At 39.9% G+C, this 22,786-nt stretch overlaps 1 protein-coding gene across 4 annotated transcripts in view; it reads left to right on the top strand.

The window, feature by feature from the left end:
- Positions 1-22,786, top strand: part of RIPOR2 (RHO family interacting cell polarization regulator 2) — a 126,079-nt gene that overhangs the window by 85,157 nt on the left and 18,136 nt on the right. For 3 of the 4 annotated variants that reach the window (XM_036735707.1, XM_036735700.1, XM_036735715.1), the window contains exons 10-17: positions 55-180; positions 784-932; positions 3,682-3,811; positions 7,251-7,940; positions 11,625-11,806; positions 15,207-15,375; positions 19,098-19,233; positions 21,461-21,622. In XM_036735707.1, the coding sequence (XP_036591602.1) occupies positions 55-180; positions 784-932; positions 3,682-3,811; positions 7,251-7,940; positions 11,625-11,806; positions 15,207-15,375; positions 19,098-19,233; positions 21,461-21,622 (1,744 nt within the window). Of the gene's footprint in view, positions 1-54; positions 181-783; positions 933-3,681; positions 3,812-7,250; positions 7,941-10,470; positions 11,541-11,624; positions 11,807-15,206; positions 15,376-19,097; positions 19,234-21,460; positions 21,623-22,786 lie in introns of those variants that run through there. The other variant, XM_036735725.1, reaches the window with a different exon arrangement.

Genomic DNA, 22,786 nt, shown 5'->3' with positions numbered 1-22,786 from the left:
ACAGGTGGATTGTACAAAAGATGATTGAGGTTGTTGTTTGTTTGTTTGTCCCAGATTTTCATGAAATATGGCCGGCAGCGGTGGAAACTAAAAGGCAAAATAGAAGTGAATGGCAAACAGAGTTGGGATGGAGAAGAAATGGTTTTCCTGCCCTTGATAGCTGGATTGATTTCCATTAAGGTACTGTGCATACATACCCCTTCCTACTGCCTGTCCTGGTTCTGTTCAATTTTTTTTAATCATTTTCATATCATTTGTTTTTCCATTGCTTTCATTTCCAAATTTCCTTCCACCTCACCAATGCAAAAAGCCATCCCTTATAGAAAAGAATAAAAAAAAAGTCATTTGGTTAAACCAGCCAGCAGATCATTCTATATGCAACATTAGAGAATAGTGCTGTCTAACTGATAATTCTAGTGCAATGATATGTGGATAGCAGTTATTTATGGCATATAGCCTGAAACTTCAATGCCAATCATGCCTTTTCCACTCTCTGCTCAAAATGCATCACAAATGGAATGTCCTTGGCACTGAGGTGTAGAGGCCTATTTGTGAGAAGAGGTGTGTGGTATGATGAATAAAATCAGTGTGCAGATTCCTTTGATTTGTGTATACCATCCTATACTCCAGATATTTTTGTTACTAAATTACTGATTTTTCTTCCAGATTGCTGATTTCTTTCCGCCTTATTAAGATAAACTATATACCTATATTCTTTTAAGATGTCTGTTTTCCCTCCATACTTATATTACAGGGGTGCTCCTTTCTTTTTCTTTCCAATAGGTCACAGAACTCAAAGGGCTTGCAACTCATATCCTAGTGGGAAGTGTCACCTGTGAAACAAAGGACCTTTTTGCAGCCCGGCCTCAGGTGGTAGCTGTTGACATCAATGATCTTGGGACCATCAAATTAAATTTGGAAATCACTTGGTAGTAAGTTATCCTCTTCAAATTCACTTTCCAAAAGTGAACACACTCTTATCCTACTCTTTAAGCTTACATTTAACACTTGTATTTAACACTTTTGACCACTTTTCCTTCCCAAATACTCTCTCATCTTTAGGTTTTTGTCTGATGACTCTTTTTCCATTTCCTTTGCCAGATACTGCTCCAGGTCATTTCCGTTAACTATGGATGGATATCCTCCTCAAAGTCTTTGTCAACATACTCTTATCCTACTCTTATTTTACTCTTATTCTTGCTCCTACTCTTCTCTTAAAAAAAAACAACTTGTTTTTAGATAAATGCCAAATAAATTAGACTTTTCTGAAATGAAATGGTTTACTTTCCAGAAGGATTCTAATATTTATCCAATTATTTTAAAAGCTTATCCACTTTTGTATCTCATATCAATTAATATGTGTTTATCACACACTTATGAGCCAGAAGCTATGTTAAACACTAGGGGTACAAAGCAAAAAAGAAAAGGCAGACCTTGTCCTCAAGGAGATTACCATTCATGTAAATGTACACAAATTAGTAGTAGAAAGAAGGTAAACATAGAGGGAAAGGCACTAGCAGGTGATGGGTATAGAAAAGGCCTCTTGTTAGGAGGTGGTATTTGAGGTGACTCTTAAAGTCAGGAATTCTGAAAGGTAGAGGCAATAAAGGAGAATGACATTCCAGGCTTTGGGACAGCCACTAGAAATGCTTAGAGATAGGCAGCTGGGCAATAAAGCATTATGTGTGAGGAAGAGAAAGTACGCTAATATGGCAGGACCATAGCGGTGTGTGGAGGGAAGTAATGTGTGAGAAGACTGGAAAGATAGGAAAAATCATTCTGGCTTCTATATGGAGAATGAATTGTAATGGGGAGAGATGAGGTAGAGAATCAAATTGGAAGCCTATTAAAATAGTCTGGTTGAGAGGTTGTAAGGTGGTAAGGGCCTGAACAAGTAAGATAAGTAGTTGGATAAGTAGTTACAAGAACATATTGGAGAGATGTGGGGAAAGAAACTATGAAATTGGGTATGTGAAATGACCAAAAGTAAGGAGTTGGAGATGACGTCAGATTTGTGAATCTGGGTGACCAGGTGGTTGGTGGTGACCTCAACAGTAACAGAGTTCAGAAGAGGGGTGGGTTTGGGCGAAAAGATAATGAGTTCTGTTTTGGACCTGTTGAACTTGAGATGCCTATGGACCATGCAATATGAAATTTCTAATAGTCAGTGGTGATATGGGACTGAGCTCAGGAGAGGGAAATGGGCTAGATAGCTAGATTTTGGATTCATCTGCTTAGAGGTGATAATTGTCCTCATTGAAACTGAAGAGACCATCAAAAAACAAAGAATAGAGAGAAATCAGAAGAGGGCCTAAGACAAAGACTTTGAGGAGGATATCCATAGTAAATAAGAAATGACCTGGAGAATATCCAGCAAAGGAAATGGAAAAAGAGTCATCAGACAAAAACCTGAAGATGAGAGCGTATTTGGGAGGGAAAAATGGCCAACAGTGTTAAATGCTACAGAGAGATAAGGAGAGAGAAAGGACCATTAGACTTTCTCAGACTTCTGGGAAGATATAGCTTAATCTCTTGTTTTTCTAACTATTTTTACTTACTTATTTTTAAATGTTTTCAATTGTCCTTTTTTATACCACATTTAGTTTTATAAGTAATTTTCAATCCTTTTTTGGAAACAGGAAGGGCATAAGTCATAGATAAATACACTCAATAGCCTGGTTTTCTGAGATAGATGAACCTTCTTCTAAAAGCAAGAGATTTATTTTTTCAATCAGGATTCCAACCGAAATAGTTACCTTAAAGCTGCCTCCAGAAGGAGAACTCTGCTATGTTGTTAAAAATTGAAGTGCTCATGACATAATGGTTATGAAAATATGTCCCTGGCGTCATGGAGTACACCATGGAGTAACATAGAACACTGATGGAAATATGTTTTGTTATACAAGGAGAGCAAGACACAAACTCAGCAACTGCCTTATTAGGTACTGAAGCCACTTTATTATTAGCTTTGAACTTGTGTCCATAATTATTTGTGGTGGTTGTCATCTCAAACAGGAGATTACTCTTTCTGTGGGATGAGCTGCGTAGTATTATGATGACTGAAATAATTTTGAACAGCGTGTCATCCATCACAATCGTAAGTGGCTTTTGCAACAGCTAAAAATGAACAGAATTTTACTTTCAAGTGTTTTATTTATATTGAATCACAATACGTTAATCCTTTGAATTGGTATAGTGGTAGTGAAGTCTCCAGAGATGTCATAGCACTGTGAGACTTGTAATCTTTATGTCATCTCTCAGTTTCTTCATCTGGAAAAGGTGAGTGCTGGAAAAGTGAGAACTGATGTCTTTCCAGTTCTAAAATCCTATAGTCCCTTAAGGGCGATAAGTATTATAATTCTGCTTTTACAAATGGAAGAACGAGCACAAAGAAAAGTGAAGATTAAGTTTTATGTAAGTAAGAGTGGAGCTGGGAATAGAATCTGGGGTCTCCTGTCCTCAGACCCAGTTTTCTAACCATTGCTGTTTCCTGCCTGCTTTTTATGTGTGCTGAAATTCACCTGGCCAAGTACCACCCAACTCCTTTTGATTCCCTTTGGCTTCTGTGCAAGTTAGGCACTTAGATGAGAATGTGTTTGTTGGCCTTTTGTTGAATGGGCAGAGATGGATCTGAAAATCCTGTACACTGTGCAGCCTAATAAAAGAACGATTGTTTTGCAGTCCCTTTGATGTGGAGGACGTGACCTCATCCACAGGCAATGGGAATAGGGCCTCAGCTCTCCAGAGGAGAATGTCTATGTACAGCCAAGGCACTCCAGAAACCCCTACCTTCAAGGATCACTCATTTTTTGTAAGTTCAAGGTGGTCTCCCGGGTTGATATAATGAAAGCAAGGCAGTGCCCATGGCACATATTTGAAATGCTTGACAAACAGTGCAAGTGGCCTCTTTTCAGCACTACATCCCTGTGCCAGCCCTTTCCTCCTGTGCTGAGCCTCCCTCTTATTTCTCCCTTCCCTCTCTACCCAGCAAGGGCTTCATCATTCATCGTGCTCAACAGGATCAAATAACGATCAGACAAAACACATCTGAAATATATTTGTTCTCCTCTTCCACTCAACCCCATCTCCCACTTTCCTATTGTAGTGGCTCATAAACTTCGTATTTCCTTCTCTAATATTCCTCTAAAGTAGGGGTTCTTCACCTGGGCACTAATGTTCCTCTTAAAGTAAGGGTTCTTCATGTGAATGATTTAATGCAAACCTATTACCACTACTGGAATAACAAATTCAAAGCATATTCTGGTTTAAGGAGCATTTATCTCCATATTTTATAAGATAGCTAAATGTCGATCAAAGATTCAGCTGCATTCCCTTATGGGAGAAGCTTAGCTTGGGGAGGTATGGCAGGGTTCTGTCAGATGAAGAGAATGGCTTTTCTTTCTGCTATTGTGTTTTAATGGATTGTTTGCATGACTACTTACCCAACTAAAGGGATGCTGTTTGCTCTGGAATGTCCCCTCTTTATTTCAAACAGGTTTTAGCTTCTTTGCAATCATAGTGCAATATCATCTGTTTTCAGTCAACACTTTATTTTTGCCATAATAATTACTTTTTCAATATGAAAAAGTAGGGATTCTTTAAAAATAAATAAATAAAGTAGGGGTTCTTAACCTAGGCTCCAAAGGGGCCTGTGAATTTCAAAAAGTCTGTATTTGTTTTCCTTTTCTAATATTTTAATAATTATATTTCCATATAATTGGTTTCTTCAGTAATCCTGTGTGTTTTATTTTATGCACTCAAAAACATTATTTTGAGATAGGGCATATAGGCCTCCCCACACTGCCAAAAGGGTCCATGGCTCAGAAAAGGTTAAAAACCTCCTGCTCTAAAGTCTATTTGTTTAGTTTGACCAAGCAAACCTTGTAACAAACAGGAGTGTGCTAACCCTGGTCCCTTTGGCTGACTAACTCCCCTTTCTGCTTTAATGTCTGAAGAAGTGGCTGCATCCTTCACCACTCAAGCCCCGGAGGTTAGCAGTCCTGGGTGCCTTGCAAGATTCGTTCTTTGCCAAGCTTCAGCGCAGCCGCTCATTCAGTGACCTGCCCTCCCTCAGACTGAACCCCAAGGCAGTGCTAGATCTTTATGTGAGTTTGACTGGAGTGAGGTTTGAAGTGCTTCCTTTGGTTTGGTTGGTGTGACTCCCGATAGGTCCTTACAGCTTGCCCTTGGTTTTGTTGACAAAATGCTGGAGAAAAATGGTTGGGTCTGGCCTATAGGGATTTTTCCATTTAGTGCAAAATTTACTTGCAGAGTACTGATGACCCTGTTGTACAGCCATCTGTCTTTCTTTCCTTGCCTGCTGGATGATTCTTGACCTGTTATTGGTACCCTTTGATTTCCAGCACATTTTTCCCTGTTGTAGCAAAGATGTGTGCAGTATGACAAAAATCGAAAGGACCCTGCTGTTTGATTCTAATCTTCAAGAGGACACTTCAGGAAATATAAGTAGGAGTCAGTAAACAAGATGATTTTAAAACATATCTTCAAAATACTTTTGTTTCAGAAACATGAACAAAAATGTTGTCAATCTCATATTGCAAAAATTATTGCCTCTGTAGATATATTAATGAGAGGATATCACATTCCAATATGTTAGGCAAATAAGAATCAGTAAAAAATGAAAATTCACCTTCGTTATGGACTCTTGCAAAGACTGCAAAGCAAATGTGATTTTTTTTAAAGTCCAGAAGTCAAGCCATTATTATCTGGCATTTTTCCCCAGCAAAATCAACAAAATTTGTTTAGGCCTGATAGCTTGTCACTTTCTGTAGACAGAAGACTTTGTGTGATTGAAAGAATTAACAAAGACCTAAGCCATTTTTTCCTGAAGCTTGATTTTGTATATTTATTTAAAGAGTCTAGAATGTTAGCCTATTATGTTGTTAGTTTCCAAAAGAAACCCTTAGATATATTCTCAGGAATGGGTGTGTTTATATGTATTGTGTGTGTGTGCATTTCTATCTCTGAGAATCTCTAGTTTCCCTGTGTGTGTATCTCCTATACAATATTGTCATTTCCTTAGAAAGCCTCTCTTTGTCTGAAGATTACAGGATTTTTATTTGAGACTCATGTGTCCTGTTAGGAAATCGTTAGCATTTATTGAACACTTGGTATTTGTGGAGCTCTGTACTAATTAAATCCTCTAACAACATACAAAAGGGGTTCCTGTCCTTGAAGATTCTGCATCTTAATGGGGGAGGAGATGGTTCATGGAACATCCATGAAAAATCCATACAGAGCACAGAACAGCAGCATTTCAGCAGAAAAATAATTAGTGACAGATGGGCCAAATTGTATGTATGAGTGTGCTTGTATGTGTACAAACAAATAAGCTACAGGTGAGTGTGGAGGATTGTTGCCATGGATTTATCCTGGCAAGGTTTTTGTATAAGGTGAGTTACCCACATTAACAAGTTGCCTTTTCCCTATACATTGATGGCCTTAAGAGCAGTGGAATCCTGAGGCTTGTCTCCTATTTACTTGAAGAGGACACCCACTCATGTGAGCCTAGTACTGTGTATGATGTACATGTATGCAGCTGGTGGGTGTGCCATAAATATTCTATAATGGATTCTAAGTACTATTGTCGCCTGTGTTCTCTGAATGGATGATTATACACAGGCAATTAAGTTTGTTCTATTTAGCAAAGGGAGGCTATACTAGCATTTATATTCAAAGTATAATAGGTAGAGACGTAACTGGGAGATTTGACCTACCATGGAAACTTTGTTGGAGTGCCTTCTATTTTGGTAAGACCTATGCAACATACTTATATGCATACATATCCAAACATATGTATGTGTATATACATAAACGCATATACGTGTGTGTATATGTAAAATTCTTTGAACTGTTTCTGGCATGATAAATTAATGATAAAAAAAGACAGGATACTTATAATTTCCTGTATTATTAAGGATTAAAAAAGGAAATAAAGGAACTTTAAGTAATAGCTTTTAAAGCACATGCAAAGGAGGAAACTGCATGAATACGGGGAGAGGTTGAATAGATTTTTCACCTCAGAATCTAAAGTATTTTTCAAAACTGAGTTGCCAAGAGACAGCATTACTTTGATGTAGGAGACAAGTGCTTTTGCAGAACAAAAATAATCTAATTTCTTTGTCTTAATTTCCCCCCACACATACATTTTCCTGCTGAACAATAAATTATGCCCCCCAGTTATTTTTTTATTTTTAAAAGTACTAACTTTGGATGCCTTATTCCCACAGTCTAATCTTCCTGATGACATCTTTGAAAATGGAATGGCAGTTGAGGAAAAAAGGCCACTGTCACTCAGTTTTTGTGACTTGCCCAATGGGGACTGTGCCTCTTCTTCTAAATCAAGTGGCTCCTCTACCAACATTGGTCAGTCGAATCCAGAAATTACTGTTACCCCAGCAGAACAAAACCTCAGCAGCGTGGCCTCCCATACCTCCCCTGTGGATGATACTGGTCCAGGGTCTTCCAGAAATTCCATAATGGAAGCCCAGGATGCAGAGCTGCCACTGGAGCACACACAGGATCACCAGAAAGTCCCCACAGCTGCTTCTGAAGTGTGCCAACAAACACCAGGCCCAGGTGGTGACAGCCTGTTCCTGGAGAATGATGTTGCTGTATCACTTCTGCAAGATTCAGATGAGGTATCCGAGCTGAAGCCTGTGGAACTGGACACCTTCGAAGGAAACATCACCAAACAGCTTGTTAAGAGGCTTACCTCAACAGAGGTGCCAGTGATCCCTGAGAGGCTCCAGTTTGAGGGCTCAGTCAGTGGAGAATCAGAAGGCTGTAGATCCTTCTTAGATGGGAGCTTAGAGGAAGCCTTCCAGGGGCTTTACCTAGCGTTAGAACCCCATAAAGAGCAATATAAAGAGTTCCAGGATTTGAATCAAGAGGTGATGCACCTGGATGATGTTCTCAAAGTAAGTACATCTTCAGAAAAGTTGTAATGAGTTGGGAGGGGTGGAGTCGGGAGAAGGTCAGGAGGTTTCATTTATTTTTCAGACTCTGGGGCTCTAGGTGCCCAACAGTCTGTTTAAAGTAACTTATCTTCAAGGCATTTTTGTGTGTGTGTGTGTCATGATCATTGTTTTAGATCTTAAATCATTTATATTCCATTTGGTGGAGTGCCAAGAGCATTTGTTAATTAACAATACTTCTTTTTTTAACTGAAGCCAGTATAGTAATTTTTAAGAAAAAAAGGCTTAAAACCTGAAATAGAGCTCTGGTTCTGCAGGTTCCGTAATTATTAGTATCCCTAGGATAAAGTTATGGCACTTTGATGGTCACAATGATAGTGAATCATCTCTGGGATGTTTCAGGGAAACTGGGGATCTCATGGCCCCATTGAGCCTACCCTTACTCTGTGGGCAATGGGATCCTTCTTCCTATAGGACAATTTCTTAAATCATCTTTCTACTATTCAGAGATTAGTGCAATGTTCACTTAACCAACATATATTTATTTATTGGGTAAGAGCTAAAAACTCCAAAATGACACTTTCCAGACCAGCATAAAGCTGGGTGTCAGGTCCCCAAGATCAGGGAGTCACAACTGGTGACCATGAAGCAGTAGAAAAGTCCCAAGGGTGAGGCCCAGGAGAGGGGGATATCTTCCCCATTCCCATAGTTGGTGCTATGGTGTCCACATTGGGAGAGTGGGGCCACTTGTAAAGTATCTGCTCCCCTTCCAATACACAGATTGAGTGAAAGACTTCATATGGGAAGTAACAAGCCAGAGTTTGTCCATATCTAATGCATTTTGTATTCGCCTGCATCTTTCTTGACATCTTGGCTTTGCCATCCAGGTTTATTTTACTCATTGGGAGAGACCTTATGATCTTTTTGTCAGGGAAAGAGTTATTCTTGGGACAGATTCACTTCATAGGCTTCATAATTCTGCACACAGAGATTTAGGAGAGTAATAGCAACATGAAGATCAAGGCATAGGGCAGGAAGGGCAACATCTCCCTGTGCATCACCATTTCGATGTTTATGCATCCCACTGGCATTCTTCAGCTATGTAATATATAATCACACATTCAGGGATTTTTCTGACAAGCTTGGCTATTCTTCTTCTCTATCTCACTGACCCCATTTCAGAAATGAATTTATACCCAAGATAGCTGACCATATCATTCATCTTGGAGCCTTCAGCCGCTCTGCTGCTCATAACATATGAAATCAGCTGTCTAGAGTGGCATCAGACAGGGAAGGCAGTCTTTCTCTTTGGGTTGGCTTCCTGGGAAATATATTTCAAAGCATTATCTGAGGACGTGAATGCAAAGGTTACCTTGACTGGACACCTGACATAACTGGACACTGGAATGAAAGCCATCATCTACTACTCAAGTGATTACCTTGCTTGTATCTTACAATGGTACATGGTGAATTGAGCAATTGGTCTGATTCTCCAAGAACTGAGATGTAAGTAGAGGAGAAAAGGAGAGAGAAATCAGGAATAATCTAATTGCTAGCATTTCATTTAGAGAGATGAAAAGCAACCTACCCCCTTAGGAAGCCCCAAATGAATAGCTTCCCAGTCTTCAACAACCGACTAGTGTTATTGGACAAATGAAGAGTCAACATACAAGTTACACAGAGGGTAAAGAGCCAACTTTGAAGCCAGGCACACTTAGCTTCAAATCCTACTTCTGGCACATACTTGCCCTGTGACCCTGAGCAGGTCACTTACCCTTTAAGCTGCAGAGAGGGTGCCAGCCTACAATGATAGAGTTTCCTCAGCTAAGCGTTCCCTACAATATTAAGTCTGGGTCCTTTTACTAACTCAACAATATAGAATTCTAGACTTAGCACTAGAAGAAACATCAAATCATTTAATCCAGCCCCCTCTGCTTGATGATGAGAAAACTGAAGGCTAGAAAGGTTAAGTAAAATGCCCACAATTACAGATATAAAGAGGTGGAGGTCAGGACTGGAAGGCAGATCACCTAAGTCCTGGGTTGCCAGTGGAAGTGTTATTTGTTTTTAAATGATGATCTGAGACGCAGAATGAAGAATATTAAACTTATTAGAAATTCTTTCAGTAAGCCAGAGCATACCCCTTCCTCATCCATAGCTATTGGCTAGGGCCAAAGAAAACCAGATATGCTTCTTGACAAATTTCTTTGCTGAGCTTGTTAGTTTGGGTTGCTTTTGTCTCACTGTTGCTATCAAGTAAAACTGTTGCTTTTTTAAAAAAACAAACAAACAAATCTGTCAGAACTGTTTGATATATTGTACTACCTGGATTCTTTAGGGTGCTTAATTCTGCTGACAGCTGGTTTTGTAAAAGTAAGCCCAAAATCATATCATGTTGTGTCTGTACTGTATTTTCTCCTTCTCTCCTGAGATATAATAGCATAGGGTCTGGGGCAAGTGGCTTTGAATCCAGCCTGAGTAAGACCAGATTAAGCTGGACAAAGCTTTCTCTTTTCTCCCCCTCACATCCTAGGATGCTAAACAGCTTGTGGAGCAGAAATAAACGATGCTGCCTCTTGGATGGAGATCACTGAGGGTGAATGAGAACGGCTCTGATCTAAGGGACTGAAAGACACTTCCCCATGTGCTTTGTGCTACCTTGGGTGTCAGAGACAGATCTCAGCAAGGACTTTCCTGCCTTGTGTTGAGTTACCTACGAACATTGATTGCTACCTAACTGGATGGAGGACTTTTAGGTTTTTTTTTACTCAAAGGACATGCCTGGCCCTCCCTTCACTCCCCCACTTCAACTCTCTTGAATATCTAGAAGTTATTTGTAGTTATTTTCATTTTTTTAAAAAGTTTTAATATCCCCTCATTTAATTCCTCCTTATTGATATTACCCAACTTTCCTTTCTTCTATTTATTGCCAGCTATATGGTAACAGATTGTACTTATAAGTGCTCTCTGCCTTTTGCATTAGGTTTTGCTTTTATAATACCAGGGCTCAGTCAGGAAATTAACAGGAACTTGGCTCTTCAGAAGAACAGATCTCCAGAGTGGGCAGGGCCTTTCTTTTCTTAAGAGTATGCACTTTTCATTTCCTCCACTGAGGCGGTAACACACAGAAAATCCAGTTGTCATAAAGTGCAGATGAAATTCAGAGTCAAGTCTTCTGAGAAATGCAGAAAATGCCCAATAAGGAGCAAAATTTAAAGGGAGATGAGAAAATGTTACTCAAATGTCCAGGTTCTGTCTTTGACCAATGATGTCGTGGTCGCCTGAGATTAGGTTATTGGTTTGTATTCTTCACACACAGCCTATAACCTCTTGGACGCCGCACTTGCCTATTAAGCCTTGTTCCTTGGTTGTATTTTAGGAGGGAAAGGAATAGTGAAGGAAGCAGTTTTGTTTCCCAAGACAGCCCAATTGTATTTCTTGGTGAATATGAAGATTTAAAATGCATATAAAATGCCAACAAAAATAAAAGCTGGGGAGGGGGGAAACCCAAACTGTTTTATCTTGAATTGGATAACATGAAGGTTTTTCAAAAGCATATAAAATGCCAACCAAAATAAAAGTTCGGAATTGAAAATGTCTTAACTTGAATTGGGTGCAGTGTGTTTGTTTTTTCCTTCAGAACATATATATTTTTTATGTTTTCATTGGTGCCTTCTGCCTTTTCAGTGCAAGCCAGCAGGAAGCCGCAGCCGGTCTTCCAGTTTAAGTCTTACAGTTGAGAGTGCTTTAGAAAGCTTTGATTTCCTGAACACCTCTGACTTTGATGAGGAGGAGGATGGTGAGGAGGTTTGTAATGTTGGAGGAGGTGCTGACTCAGTATTTTCAGATACTGAGACTGAGAAAAATAGGTAAGTCAGAAGCTAGTCCCAGCTCACCCTTCTCTCTCTATAGCATCTACATTCAGTAAGTCTTTTTCACTAATTGCGGATCCTGGTGCACACGTTACTCAAGGAAGATGGTATTCACCATAATAAACCATTCGTAGATGGTTTATTCGTCTCTTGAGGTCCCTTAGTTAGAACTGAGAATAAATTTCCAGTATGGTTAAACCCATGTAGGTGATAGATGTCTGGAATTGGTCCTGGAGGCCATTGTAAGTTTCTTCTTCAGAGTCAGAGGAAGCAAAATTAGAGGGATTTCTTTTTGTCTGGCCTTCAGTGTCTACAAATTGTCCCCAAAATAAATGATTGGCAGATAACTAACGAGACTTAAGTATTATATCAGGAGAACTCTTCCTTGACATAGGTTTGGACCTGGTTCTCCTTAAAATGGATCTAATTACTAATTCCTTCTTTGGTTTTTGAGCTTTTTTTCCTCCTTTCCTCTGTCCCATTTAAGCCTTTGCATGGATTATGTTTGTCAATCATAGTAACGTGGAGCCAGATTTATGCACTATTACAGAAGTTTTTTTTAGAATGGCTACAGACCGCCCTCCACCCCGGCCTCCCCACTCCCCATCCTGGTGTGCTATAACATGGCCTTCTCTTGTCTCGTCTCTTTATGGTGGGATGGAGAAGATGCTGATGTCCCAAGATGATCTTCATTGTGTTTCTTGGTATAGCTAGAACTATATTTTAGCATTAGAGAATAGTGGGTATTTTGTGACTTCAGGTGGGCTAAAACAAGCATATTGGAACATGCCCAATTCCAACAACCAATAGATCACCAGGCACTTTCTCAGAGGAAGAGATGTATTTCTTAGCTACAATCTACATTAGGCACATTTTAATCTAAACAGGTTTTCAGGTTACAACAGACTAGAGCTATTCTGTCTTCAAGAAATCCAAATTGTATGAGGCTGCTAGGTGACGCAGTGAGTAGAGCACCAGCCCTGGAGTCAGAAGAACCTGAGTTCAAATCTGGTCTCAGACACTTGACACACTTACTAGCTGTGTGACCTTGGGCAAGTCACTTAACCCCAATTGCCCTGCCTTCTCCCCTCCCCCCCCCAAAAAAAAACCAGGAAAAAAAAAAGAAATCCAAATTGTAGGAGGGTTTTTGAAAATTATTTTCTTCTCCTTGGAATTTTTTTCTCTCATGTCTGAAATAGAACCTGAAAAGAAAAATACCACACGGCGATTGCTATTGGACCAATCTCAGCATTACTCAAATTCAACCCAAAAAATTAATGAAGCGCTTTCATTATAATGGTGAATAGTTCTTCCTGCAAGTTATCCTAGCTAACTTAATTGGATTTGAGCTGATTCTAAATTCTTTTTTTTATTCCAAATTCTGATGTTTCTACTCTAGGGGAGACTTTAATATATTTCAGCAAGGAGTATTAGGGGAAAAGAGAAGGGTTTGGAGTGGTTTACAAAAGACAGTGCACCACACTTGTGATTTCATTCATCTAGAGAGCACCCCATGAAGAAACTCCCTCTGCCATTGCAGATGATCACCATCATGATAGCACTTAAAAAGCATTTTTAGGTTTGCAAAGCACTTTTCATTTGTTATTTCATTTGTTCCTTAGGATAGTCCTATGAGGCAGATGTTATTATTATCCCCATTTTACAGCTGAGGAAACTAAGACTGAGGGGTTAAGTGACTTTCCCAGGGTCTCACAGCTAATAATTGTCAAAGGGAGAATTTGAACTCAGACTTTCTGACTCCAGGTCCAGCACTCTCTCCGCTAAGTCACTCACTTTTCTGTAGCTATGTACTACTCCTCTGCAGCTTCAAGTCTTGGAGAAGTATCCCTGGGGCATTGATAATTAAGTGAACCACTATGTGTCAGAGACTGGGCAAGAGTCCAGATTTTCTATTCCGTAGCATGCTCGATCCTAACAGTGCCTCTCTTTTTAAAATCACATCTTTTGAAAAAACAAATTAAGGGCACAAGTTTTTTTAATTACGCTCAAATACAAACCAGAAAATATAGTAGCAAAAAATGATACAAAACGCGTGGTTAAAATAGAAATGGTAGAGAAATTGATACCATGCAGGGAGATAAATGAATTCAGGAAGAAGATCGGCAAAAAAAAAAAAAAAAAAATCAGGGCAAAGTCTGGTCCATGGAACTTTGAGATCCGCTTATCTTGTGAAAGCACTTGCTAAATCCCAAAATGATATAAAAGGTTATAGTTACATGCATTGACACTGTGCCCAACCTAGTATGCAAATGTTTGAGATTTAGTTTTGATTTTTAGTGTAAGTCTATTGAATGATATAATGGAAAACGGTGCTGGATTGGGAATGCGAAGACAGATTCTAGTGTGAATCTGTGACTTTTGGTGTGACCTGGGAAAAGTGTTTGATTTCTGTGTTTCTGTTTCTCCATATGTGTAATGGGCATAGTATTATCCATTTCACAGATTCATTATCAGGTTCTAAAACAGAGGGCCTTAACTTTTTTGTATCCTGGACCCCATTGGCAGTCTGATGGAAATCTATGGACTCCTCAAAAAATGTTTTTAAACAAATAAAATAAAATACATAAGATCACAAAGAAACTCAATTATATAAAAATACGATTATCAAAATATTCTCTTAAGAGTGCATGGTTATGAAGTCCTGTACTAGATATAAAAGTGCTTTTTTTTTTCAAAAAACTTTAAATGCTCCACAAATTCAAGATATTATATGAGTTTTAACAAGCTTGAAGTAAGGATTTAACAATGAAAAGAGCACCGGACAAAAAAAGTAGGGGTGGTAGTGTGAGACCTGTGTCTGCGTGTGTGCTGAGGGGGAGGGTCAAACTTAGGATGCCACTAGACGTTTAAACACTACTTTCATTTTGGTCCAGAGTAGGGGAACATTGGCATCTCTCATTTCAGGAGCTTTTCCTCTTTTCATTCTTCAAGTAGCCATTGATCTGTGGCCAGAAAAACAAAAACAAAAACAAACCTTGACAGATTATTTCTTAATAAATAGCATTGCTCTTGGGAAACCACAAGTCTAGAGGCCAGTTTAATCCCAGAAAATTTGGCAAATCACCCTGTCAACAGACCAGGAAAACACAAGAAGTACAAAATGAGAGCCTGTTTCAAAGGCTTCTTAGTGAAAATCCTTTACAAAAGGCTTATTGTTCTTGAGGAACAAACATGGGGCTCTGCTCAGTCATTTGACTTCAGAATACTTGCCTTCCAGACTGAGATATGGGGTATTTGTTAAATGGTTTCTCCATTCTTCATGGCTGTCAACTGACAGGTCACTGTTTCTGGAGGGGCCCAATGGTAGCCTTGTGAAGTTGTTGCTTGCCTTTAAAAACAAGTTATGAATGTTTCACCCACCCTCCTGCCTCAACAGTTACAGATCAATACACCCCGAGGCCAGGGGGCATCCTAGTGAAGCGCTGACAGAAGACACAGGAGTCGGTACCAGTGTAGCAGGAAGCCCTCTTCCCCTGACCACAGGAAATGAAAGCCTTGACATCACCATAGTTAGGCACTTGCAGTACTGCACCCAGCTTATACAGGTAGGATTGTTGTGTATTATTCTCTGTCTATCTGTACCACAGATTTCTGATACACAAGGGAATCAGATGGATTCAGTTGAATATAAGCTCCTTGAGGGAAGAGACTTTCATTTTTCTGTTTTCTGGGTACTTAGCACACATAGGCAGTTAACAGTTGTTAAATCAAAATCTCCCTTTTTTTATTTAGCTGGTATAATGAAAACTCGTGAAAAAGATAGGCCAAACTATCCACTTTTCTGGCAGGCATGGGTAAGATCCCACACCATCATGGGGCAGCTAGATGGTGTAGTGGATAGAGCTCCAGTCCTGGAGTCAGAAGAACCTGAATTCAGACCCAGCCTCAGACACTTAACTTACTATCTGTGACCCTGGGCAAGTCACTTAATCCTGATGGCCTGCAAATAAAAAAAAAATCCCATGCCCTCTTTGCATGCTCCTTTTTGAAACATGCCTCATGGTACACTCCCAGGCAAAGACAGCATCCACCTAAAATATTGATCATTAGATCCAATGTCACAGTCACACACCAGTCTTAGAAGCTAAAGGTCTCTTAAATGTATGGGGTGGTATTACTCAGATCAATTGATGGTAAACCGTGACAATGCAGTGATGAGTGAAAGGAAATAACATTTTGAGAGCTACCATCTACAAAGAAACTGAGACTGAAATCCAAGAGCCTTCTCTTTAACTGATATATTTGCAATGGAAAGATCCTATGACATGGACACCCCCAACTCCTACACACACACACACACACACACACACACACACACACACACCACAGAGTCTGTCTCTGCAGTTGCTTGCCACTCTGAGCATTCTCTTTTTCTATTTGGAGATTCAGAACTGTGCCAAACAGATCTGTGCCAGGGCTTCTCCATCTCAGATCTCTCAAAATACCCCAGAGGTATTGACATTAGGACCCAATGCTCCATCAGTCGTGCTAACTTGGATACAAGGAAGAGGCACCATGCAATTCCTTCCTCTTATTTTTTCCTCTCTTTTTACAGATGCATTTTATGTAAGCACTGCATTGCTTCTCAGTTGCCTTCCCTTCCTAAATGCAGATTGGTTCCAGGAGCCAATATGAACCCTTTAGGGATGTGCACCCAAACAACCTCCTGCTGACATTTGCACTGACTAACCACCCCAGTGACACATTCACCAACTCTTACTCCCACAGTTTTCATAGTTCCTTTACCCAAACTTTAGTTCTCCATCTTCCAGACAATAAAACTAAGCTTGCTGTGTCACCAGGATCCAGGAGCTGGCTTACCATCACACCTGCTCCACCAATTACTAGGGTCAGGAAAATATCCAGATACTCTCATAGCACAGGACATAATAAATCACTGATAAGACCCCCTATCTTGGGGCACAACTACCACCTTTCACATTGAGCAGCCCCAGAGTCAAACATCCTGAAAGAATAAAGCCAACCCTGAAACAGAACCTAATAAAAGTATACCAATCTGAATCAACCATCTTGATTCAATAGAGACACAAGCAAAGAACTCAAGCTCCTGGGTCAGAGGAAAGCCAGAGAATTGATCCATTACTTCCCCCAAAATCAATGTCATTTTTAGCAGACTATGCTGTCACCTCTAGGGTGTCATGTATTTGCATTTCTAGCAGTAGATGAATGAATGAAAGAAAAATGATTTAAGCACCTACTATGTGCCAAGAACTATGATAAACACTGAGGGTAGAAATAGGAAAAGTGGGCAATCCTGGCTTTCAAGGATCTCAAACTCTAAGTAGGGGAGACAACGCACACGCCAGTGTGTTTTCTCCCCATTTTTAGGTGTATTTCTAAAACATTTTTTGACCATGAATGAACAGTTCAGAATTACATTGTAGTACCAGGAGGCTAAACCGCCTTGGAAAATAGAAATTATTTTTAGAATGGAATGGAATGGAAAAGCATTTGTTATGTGCTTTTAATGTGCCAAGCTCTTTAGAACTTACTAAAACAGCACAGTCCTTAGGTGTTTGTCTGTAAGTTCTCGGTCTACTTTTCCTGTGCCCTTTACAATTGTCCAGGGTATGGGATTACAAGAAGGGATCTGGAGGCACTCATAGTTAGGCCTCAGAGGGGTAGGCAAGAAATGGTCACCCAGACTTGGAAGCGGCCTCCAACTGGCTCTCTCATTCCCTACCCTTAGTTAGCTTAGTTAGAAAAAGAACCTTGTTAGAATCTCAGAGGAGAAGAGGAAGCTGTGCAGAACCAAAGGCAAATTTTTCCCAGACTAAGGAGTGAGTGTGGACCTAGAGTAGCCATGTTCTCTCATCCCCCTCTCCCACAAATGAAACTATTTAAAATGTTCTCAGATGGCTTTTAAGGGCTATGATAATTTGGTTGCCGATTAAGTTCACTAGATGTTGACGGACCCATTTGGCCAGGATCCCAGTGTATCTGAAGAATATAAGTTAGCCCATAAACATTGTATTGAATTGGTAGGCCATGAATACCAGAAAGCAGTTGAACAGAAGGGATGTAACACACTTTTTCTGGTCAACATGATCCAGAGTTTTTATTTATTCCTGACCGTATTATTATCACTGAGCATTTCTATAAGACTCTGTTTTCACACTTTTTTTTAACTATGCTCATTGAACCTGATACCGTAATGAATAAATTGCTCTGGAAATTATCTACCCTTTAATAAAGATTTAATTCTTTCTGGAGACTAAGATATTTCTTCCTCCCCAAAAGAGGATAATTTCCTTCTAGAGACTCATTGTCTCACTGCATAGTCAGGTGGTTGAATGACCAGTACCCATAAGGAAATCATAATTATAGCATTCATGGAGTGAGACTTTGAGATTGAGAAATCAGAGAAAGGCATTGGGAAATTAGGTGAATAACTGAGGATTAGAAATTTATTACAGGATCATCAACCATTGAGTCCCTCTATTTTCAAGTGAAATACTGCTACTCTCTAAATCCAATCAGAGTACAATCACACAGAGATGAAAACACAGGAAGGAAAACCATTAACCATTTGGTCTAGGGTGGTTAAGACATAGTTTATTGCTATAGCATTTCTTTGTGTAACAAATACTACCATGTATTCTCGTTATCTTTTTCTTTTCATCAGAAAATTTAATTTTTCGGGCACTGAACACCTAGTATACTTGACATGTCCTCCTTTTAAACTCAGCCCCAAAAAGCATATTAAAAATCTGTTTTTATAAATAATTACATCATATTAATAATATCTTGATCATTACTTCTGCTCAATGAAACCCAGGCCTAACTTGTAGATTAACTTTTCCGCCATCACATCCAGATCTATGCACATTCAATTGCCTTTCAAATGGTAGATTTCGAAGAGCAAGTCAAAATTTCAATGAAATGAGAAGAAAGAGAAATGGATGAAAGCCTCACTATTGTTCATTAAAGAAAAAAGCACAATTTTAAATAAAGTCAGGGAAAAAATTAAAATAACACTAACGCATCTACTTACATCAGTCTATGTGTGACTACTACAGAATGAGGAACCTTGCCCAAATTGATCAGGAAAAATTGGGCAAAATGATCAAACTTTAGACCATATGCCAAAGAGATGAGGTTGGGAGGAAATGGTTTAAGATTGACTGCCTGCACAATGGGTTGATTTTGTTTTTATAGCTCCCCAGTGTAGTGGGCCCTTTAATAAATGTTTGCTGAATTGAATTGATGAAAACTATTGAAATAGTGGCTTTGTTTATTTTATTAGCAAATTGTATTCTCGAGCAAAACTCCATTTATAGCAAGAAATCTCTTAGAGAAGCTCTCTGGACAGATCCAAGTGATGGAGAAACTTGCAGCTGTCAGTGATGAAAATATGGGGAACATCAGCTCTGTCATAGAGGGTGAGTATGTGTGAGACAGACTCTAAATCCCAGTTTAGGATGATGCTCCTTGCCCAAATTTCTCAAAAGGAGGGAGGGAGGGAGGGATGGTAAGGTAGAAAAAGCACTGACTAGTCTCAGAGGACCTAGGTTCAAATCCTGCCGGTGACGCTTACTACTTCCGTGATCATGAGAAAGTCCCTTACTACCTTGGCCTCAGCTTCCGCATCTGTAAAATGAGAGGGTTGTACTAGATGGCCTCTGAAGTCTCTTCCAGCTCTAGAACAGGGATCTGGTTATCTTTTTTGATCAGTGGCAAGCTTGCAAGATAGCATAAGGGTCAGTATCTGGCCGTAGAATAGAAATAAACAAAGTAAAGTCTCTTTTGAGAAAGTCAGTATTGTTCTTACTTCCCTAGATATCCTCTTCTCCTCCTTCACCTCCCCCCCCCCAAAAAAAAACCCACAGTCTAGGTATATTCCCATGATGTTAGGCTACTAGGCAATTCCCTTATTTGAAAAGTACAAAACTAGCAAGTTAATTCACAAGCCCATGGACAAACAGTTATCCAAAATGGTCCACAACCTTTGCAAGGGAGCAGGAGGTGCAGATGCAGTGTTGCCTGCCAAAAAATATTCTGGACTTGTGAGGTTTGAAAATTGGACACTCTTGCAAAGTCATGAATTTCACTTTCAAAAGAATCACAGTCATTGGGGAAGAGTTTCACATCAGCCATTCAATGAAAGTCATGCAAGGCTCTTGCCTGATTCTCTAGTTTAGTTTCATTACTTAAGGCTGAAACTCCCTGATAAGTTATGTGGCTGGGCATTCGCCCAGCACAGATCCGGTGGAAAGACTTGCTCTCATCTCAGGCCTTCCATTTATTAGTTGTGTAACTTAAGGCAAGTCACTTAATATCACTGAGCCTCTGTTGCCCTACCCACCCAAAAATTTGCTGTGGAAGTGATGTGTGAAAACACTTCCAAAAAGTTAAAATTAAAACTCTACCTTTTATTCTCATTAATCCTACGAGTGTGGCCATATCCCATCATCCCACTTAGCATTTCATTTAGCATTCAACTTAAGGTATCACCCCAGTTTTCCCCACCTTCCTCATCCAGGCTGAGGTGGTGCTGGTCCAGAAATATTGAGAACGTTAGGGAAAATTCTCTTATTTCTTCAAAACTGGCCAGACTATAACATTCTTATGAATAAAACAAGCATCCTTTGGATCTTTCCTGCTTTGATGCCCTGGTCTTTTTCTTTTTGAGACAGGAGAATCCAGGAGATGAGAGAACAAAAGGAGAGGTTGGGCTAGGAAAGTGAGGAAGAAGGAACCTGAATCTTACAATTCTTAAACAGCTATGATATTTATTACTTAGAGGGAAAAGTTCTTTCTGATCAGCCTCTCCATGGTTATGTGGGAAACTCACTACAACATCTCTGCATTTTAAACCAACATGGAGGCTTCCCAGGAAGTTCATCGTCAACCTACTGTGTTACATTTGGAAATTATGAAAACTTGGAGAAAAAAAATGTTTCCCATTCCTACCTCCATAGTTGTCTTCCTGTTCTCTCCACTCCACCATGATCTAACTTCCTTTCTTCTGCTTTATTTAAGTGTAGAAATGGAGCTAACACTTAATAGCTGTGACTTTGGACAAGTTACAAATTTTCCTAGGTTCTGTTTAATCTGTTAAATATGAACAAAAACAACTACACTACATGCCTCTTGGGGAGGTGCGGGGGAAAGTCCTTTGTGCCCTATGTTGTTCATTCTGGAAGAGGACCAATGGTATCATGAGGCTGGTGTCTTGACTTGCCTTGAATTGGATTTAAGTGAGGCACGGCTGTGCAAAGTTCTCAGTCTCATTTTCTCCACCAGAGTAATTGGAGTCCAGCGGCAAGACAAAAGTCCAGACAACTGGGGGTGGCCCAGGATGCAGTGGGTGACCTTGTCTTTCTAAATTCGGGTGTTTCCAGGTCTCGTTTTGCCTGAGGCAATGCCCATTCAATGACTAAGGGCTAGCTAAGAATTAAGACAAAAGGTGGCCTAGTTTGCTATCACAAAAGTACCTGTCCAGGAGGGGAAGACCCTAGGAGTTTCTGGCCAAAACAGAAAACAATTGCTATCTACACTCATTCATTTAAACAATGAGCAACAGAGCCTTGGGCTGGGCTATTAAATGAAAGCCGAAGTTGTACACCATAGAATGCTATGTAATATAACTTTTTTTTTCCTCACCAGCTATCCCAGAATTCCATAAAAAGTTGTCACTCCTATCTTTTTGGACAAAATGCTGCAGCCCTCTGGGAGTCTACCACACCTCAGTTGACTGGATGATGAAACAGCTCGAGATCAACTTTGCCAGAACCGTCAACAAAGAACACCCAGGACTTGCAGAAACAGGTGTGTTACAGACCTAAAGGCTTTATTTTATCCTTTTGGTGGGTACAGCAGGTGATTTTGTGCAGCAGCAGAGGGCCCACAAAATGCCTGCTCAGAGTAGAGCCAATTCAGAAGTAAAAATGTTATTTGATTAGAATTGTGAAGCTAGGAGTATGCAATTTAAGTCTAAAATTCAGACAAAGGTGTTTAAAAATGATCAGTCTGTTGCCGGCTGTCATGCCTTACAAATATGTACAGACTGCTAGACTAACTCAATGGGCTACCCATCTCACTGCATGTCAAAATCTAATGATATGTAGTTTTTTATCCACCTTTTTTTCCCTCCACATAACAGAATCATAAATTAGGCCAGGATTCAGTCAAAGGGTTGCACTTGAAGACCTAGAGGGCCACATGTGGCCTCAAGGCAACAGGTTCCCTGAATTAGGCTTACAACCTTGGTGCCATCTTCAGGTCCTTACTGTCATCCCACCTGCATCTCCAATCCATTGCCAAGCCTTGTTTAAACCTTAGCAGCATTACTTGTATACGTCCCCTCCTCTCCACTCCCACCCACCCTGTTTCAGGCTCCATCACCTCTCAACCTAAACTATTACAATAGCATTCTATATGGTCTTCCTACCTTTTCGCTACCATCCTCTAAAAGGTTTTTGCCAGTCCATTCCCCAACACAAGCCCACTCAGAGTTATCCAAGATTTCTAAGTGATGGGCCCAGTTACCAGGAGGTGGGATCAGAACATAGAAGAAGAAAGTCATCAATGAAAGGCTTCAGGAATTGAAAGCTAAGGACTTGGAGCCTATTGTGACACTGAAACTTAATTACTTGCTGTGAGAATCAATGCCTACAAGCAGGATGGAAAATTTCATTTTTGCTGTTGCTATTCTTAAATATTTGCATTAGTCAGGATGACATATCACCTTCCCTAGGTGATAAGAAGGGGGTTTCCATAGGAGCAGGCATGCAATTTTAGGATGTATCAAGGTACAGTGGAGAAAGAACATTGGTTCTGGAATCAGAGTTTGGGTTTGAATCCTGCCTCTGCAACTTATTGTCTGTGGGATCTTGGGCAAGTTACCCTAAATCCCTGGGCCTTACTTTCCTCATCTGTAAAATAAAGACATTGGTCCCTTATAGCTCTAGATTTATAATTTCATCCAATAAT

The sequence above is a fragment of the Trichosurus vulpecula genome, chromosome 1 (genome assembly GCF_011100635.1).
Source record: "Trichosurus vulpecula isolate mTriVul1 chromosome 1, mTriVul1.pri, whole genome shotgun sequence".
Classification (NCBI taxonomy): Eukaryota; Metazoa; Chordata; class Mammalia; order Diprotodontia; family Phalangeridae; genus Trichosurus; species Trichosurus vulpecula.
This window is presented reverse-complemented; position numbering and strand designations above follow the sequence as displayed.